General features: G+C 43.7%; 1 protein-coding gene across 2 annotated transcripts; it reads right to left on the bottom strand.

The window, feature by feature from the left end:
• Window positions 1-1426: 1426 nt before the first annotated feature.
• On the bottom strand, window positions 1427-1912 carry LOC106733280 (ATP synthase subunit d, mitochondrial). Of its 2 annotated transcripts, XM_014582158.1 has the most exons (2): window positions 1679-1912; window positions 1427-1627 (listed from the first exon to the last, which is right to left on the bottom strand). In XM_014582158.1, exons 1-2 carry the CDS (start codon window positions 1910-1912, stop codon window positions 1427-1429), a joined length of 435 nt encoding a protein of 144 aa, XP_014437644.1. The 2 variants fall into 2 exon arrangements, with proteins under 2 accessions (XP_014437644.1, XP_014437642.1); XM_014582156.1 differs by having other exon boundaries at window positions 1427-1912.
• Window positions 1913-4061: the final 2149 nt, after the last annotated feature.

Below are 4061 nucleotides of genomic sequence, written 5' to 3'. Positions count from 1 at the left end.
AAGCACAAATGACTTTTCTTCTGAATGGGCCAAGAAATACCATCTCAAAGCTTGATATTCTTTGAAAAAAAAAGAAGGAAAGAAATAAACAGAAAATAAAAAATGGCAAATGGGGTAAGAAGAAAAAAAGAGAGAGAGAGAGAGAGAGAGTGAGCTGCATGAACTTGGAAGCCAGGAAAGCTGGCACCATCGCCTTTAGCAAGATGTTATCTGACATCTTTTGGCTGAATGCGTCCTTTCATGGGGTGATTAAACAGCAAATATCTCCGAGTAGCATAATGTTTATTAGACGTTGCTCTGTTAGGGCAGCTTGTGTTTTCCCTGTATTCTGTTTCCGTATTCAAGTGTGTACAATTTGTTGATTTAAATAAAATTTAAAATAAGCCGTGCTGCTTGAAAAGCCGCTGACAGGGCCTCGCAGAAAACTTAGATTTTTTTATTAGGAAACAATCCTGTTTCTGTGTCATGTTTTCTGCCTCATGCTTGCCCCACCCCCTCCCTCTTCCTAGCACCACAGGACAGCGGCTTGAAAATCAATAGTGCCACTTTTTGGAGTATTCATCTGGCCCCTGGAAATGCTTCTGCCCATGGGGCCAGCATTCTGCTAGTCTACCCAGGTCCCAGGTGAGTGGAGAAAAGGGGCAAGGGGCAAGGGCCTGGGACATGGCCATCTCTGTCATATCAGGAGTCACGTGCACCCTGTGTTAGATTTCCTGGAGTGCTGATCATTCATTATTTTGATTAATCAAATATTTATTTACTTTTCTATTTTTATTTTTGAATTGCCAGAGGCTGTGTGTGCCTGCCAGAAAGAGAAAGAGAAAGAGAAACAGAGGAAAAGAGAGAGCGGGAGAGAGAAAGCACCCTCCCCCATGGGGTATGGTCACACCTCAATCCCTTCTTCTCTATTTCTCCATCCTGTCAGGATTTGGGGGCACACATGCATATATGCCACGTGTGCTTTTCAAGTCTCCAGGGTTGAGATTCGAACTGCGGTCAACCACGTGGAATCCAACTGCCTTAATCACCTGTCCACAGGCCTGCCTGACCTACATTTAACTGATGGCAAAGTACAGAGAAATGAATACTCTCTCTTTCTCTTTTATTTTTTTTTAAAGAGAAGGTCTCACTGTAGGAATCCTCCTGCCTCAACCTCCCATGGGCACACACCACCACCCCCAGCTCTTTTTTACACACAGTGTTGCTATATTGCTCAGGGCAGCCTCAGGCTCACAGCCTCCTGTCTGGGCCTCCAAGTGGCTTGAATATAGATGCTTGCCACTGTGACCAGCCTGTAGATTGAACTGAATATCAAACCTGGGCCTCTCCTCTGGTCCCAGACTTTAGAGCACATGTCTATGTAATTACTTTTCATGTCCAGAGCTTGTAAGACAAGGACCAGAGCCTCCTTCCAGCCACAGAACTTTTATAAATTCTCAATTGGTTGGTGAGGCCAGTAGGGGTACTTCTTCTTGTCTAATGAGGTTTCTGGGAAGACTTTATTCAAGTCCTCAATGGTCATCCGATCAAATGGAATTATGTTCTTCATCTTCTCCAGCTGTTTCTGATATTCTTCAATCCTGGCCTTTGGGAGGGACACAAACTCAGCACAACTTTTCACATCTTCCTTTACTTCAGCGTCCACCTGGATAGTGTATTTATCCTCTGGCACAAGAACCTTCAGGGCATTCAACTTCTTCTCGAAGTTGTCCACTAAGCATGCCTTGGCCATGTTGGCCCTGTAGTATGCCCAGTCGATAGCTGGCAGGTTCTCAGGTAGTGCAGCCAACCTGGAGGTGAGGGTCTCATTCCAAGTTTTCAGGGAGTTAGCAATAGCCTTTTGGTTTTGGGTTATTATTTCCCCAAAAGCTACCCTGTCAATAGTTTTTAGGGCAGGCTTTTGCTGGGCCATCTTGCAATCCTTCACTGACCCCAGCAGTGCACCATCCACAGCAAGTAATGGCTGGAACACACGTCTTAATAGCTTGCCAAGGTGAATACTGTTAGATGTCACTAATAGAAGGGGATACAATCAAAATACTTAGGAGTGCTTCTCTGCCTATGCCCAGAGAAACCATCCCACGTGGATGTAGGAGACAAGGATGTCACAGTGTTTGGGAGAAGGGCAATGAGAACCAACCTGCATGTCCATCAGCAGGGGAGTCTAGATCCAGTGTACAGAGCAAAATGTAACACAGTGGTTGGGAAGAGTAAAACAGGCCTTGGTGTACCTACAGAAGCAAATGCTTTACATGTTTCTGAGAGGAAAGGCAAGTAGCGAAACATACCATATGAAGCTATTTTTTAACAACCAAAAGGTTCTAAAAACATAAAACAGTTTTTAAAATTTTATATAGATTCATACATATGCATTAAAATCCATAGGAAATGGTTCAGAAGAAAAAGTACAAACTGATACAGAGGGTTGCAGAGTGGGGGAGAGGGAATGCCACAAGCAACTTGAGTTGTATTTATAATGCCATACCTTACATAAAACTGCATGTACGTACTTACTGTTTAATGAGAAATTAATTTTTTGAGAGATTTTTACAGTCCGACACATGTGCTTGCTGGAAACACACAGAGAGAGACAGAGAGAATGAGAAGACACTCCCCAGGGAGAATGGCCATGCAATCCCTTCTCCTCCGTTTTTCTCTCAGGATTTCAGACACACATACATGCACGCCCAGCATAAGTTTCAAGCCTCCAGGTCCAGGACTGGAACTACAGTCAACCATGTGGGACTACAGTGCCTCTACTCTGCCACCGGCTGGTCCTGACAAATTAATATGCTTAACTGATGCAAAAACATGCTCTAAAAATTTAGGGACTTAATGTTACCTACATGATTCTCCCAACTTCATTTGAGTCTGCATATCATAGAAAGTTTATGACACAGTATCCTTTCATTTCTTTATAAAGACTTTCTGAAGATTCCCAGGCGCTATTATGTACAGGTATAGCAGTTGGAACAAATGCCTATTGTAGGACAAGCCCTGTGGGGGTCTTGAGCCTGGTCCTGACCAAGCAGGAGGGCTCTTAGCTTCAAAGAACATGTCTAGTCATGAAATTCTTTACAGAAAGTAGCTCAAAGATCACTGCATTAGATCCAGAGGAATAGAATTTGCAAATTCTTGGTGGTTTAAAATAGGTTCCTGAGATACTGCTATTCACACCAGGAGTCCTCAAACCTTCCCTAGTAGAAAGAATTCTCAGCTCAAAAGCCACTACTCAGAGAGATTTCCCCAGCCCATAAAACCTTACCTGATTCTGTTCTCTGACAGCATGGCCATTGTCTTACTAATTTGCTGACTTCTTTACCTTTCTACCTCACTGAACTTTCTATGTGGTCAGGGTCCATGTCCACTTGGTGTGGCATATCCTATCTCCCAGCAGTAATCCTGGTGCATTTGTGGCCAACAAATACCCAAATATTTATCTGCATAAATATCACTCACATGCATGGATAAATGAATAAAAGCTGACCAGATACATTCCCTCTTATCCCTTAGAGGTAGAGGCCCCTGTATTGATATCTCGCATCTCTGTCAGAGCTGAAATCTAGTTCAGAGAAGAAAATAATGTAAATAAGTAGAGTTGCCAATAATTCCAAAACAATTCTCATGTACTCTCAGATTATGTGGGCATGGACACCAGATAGGGCACAGAGGGATGGTTAGTCTCTGATTACGAAGTCTGGGGTTGCAGCTGGGAAGACTGAACTACTAGGGCTGACATGATGACTAGGGGCTAAAATTATCTGGAATGTCTTCTCTCTCATGACTGGCAATTAATGCTGACTATTGTCAGAGACCTCAACTGGGATTCTTGGCAGAACTATGCTCATGTGCCTTCTCTATAGGGCTGCTTGGGCTTCCTCTCAGCATGGCGGCCTCACGGTAGACTTCTCACAAGGTAGCTCTGGGCTGCAGCTGTGAATGCCGCTTCTAATGAAGTTGAAGCTTTTCATGCTCTATGTGCAAATGACATATAGACTAGACCTCCAGCACATTCTATCAGTTGCAATAGTCACGAACCTGCTCAGACGTGAAGGAGCGGA

This window comes from Tupaia chinensis, unplaced genomic scaffold, assembly GCF_000334495.1.
Source record: "Tupaia chinensis unplaced genomic scaffold, TupChi_1.0 Scaffold000066_1, whole genome shotgun sequence".
Taxonomy (NCBI): domain Eukaryota; kingdom Metazoa; phylum Chordata; class Mammalia; order Scandentia; family Tupaiidae; genus Tupaia; species Tupaia belangeri.
Note: the sequence above shows the minus strand (reverse complement) of the source record. Positions and strands in the feature narration are given on the sequence as shown.

Coding starts and splice junctions, on each gene's coding strand:
- LOC106733280 (XM_014582156.1), bottom strand. CDS start 1,912: ATGGCCCAGCAAAAGCCTGCCCTAAAAACTATTGACAGGGTAGCTTTT.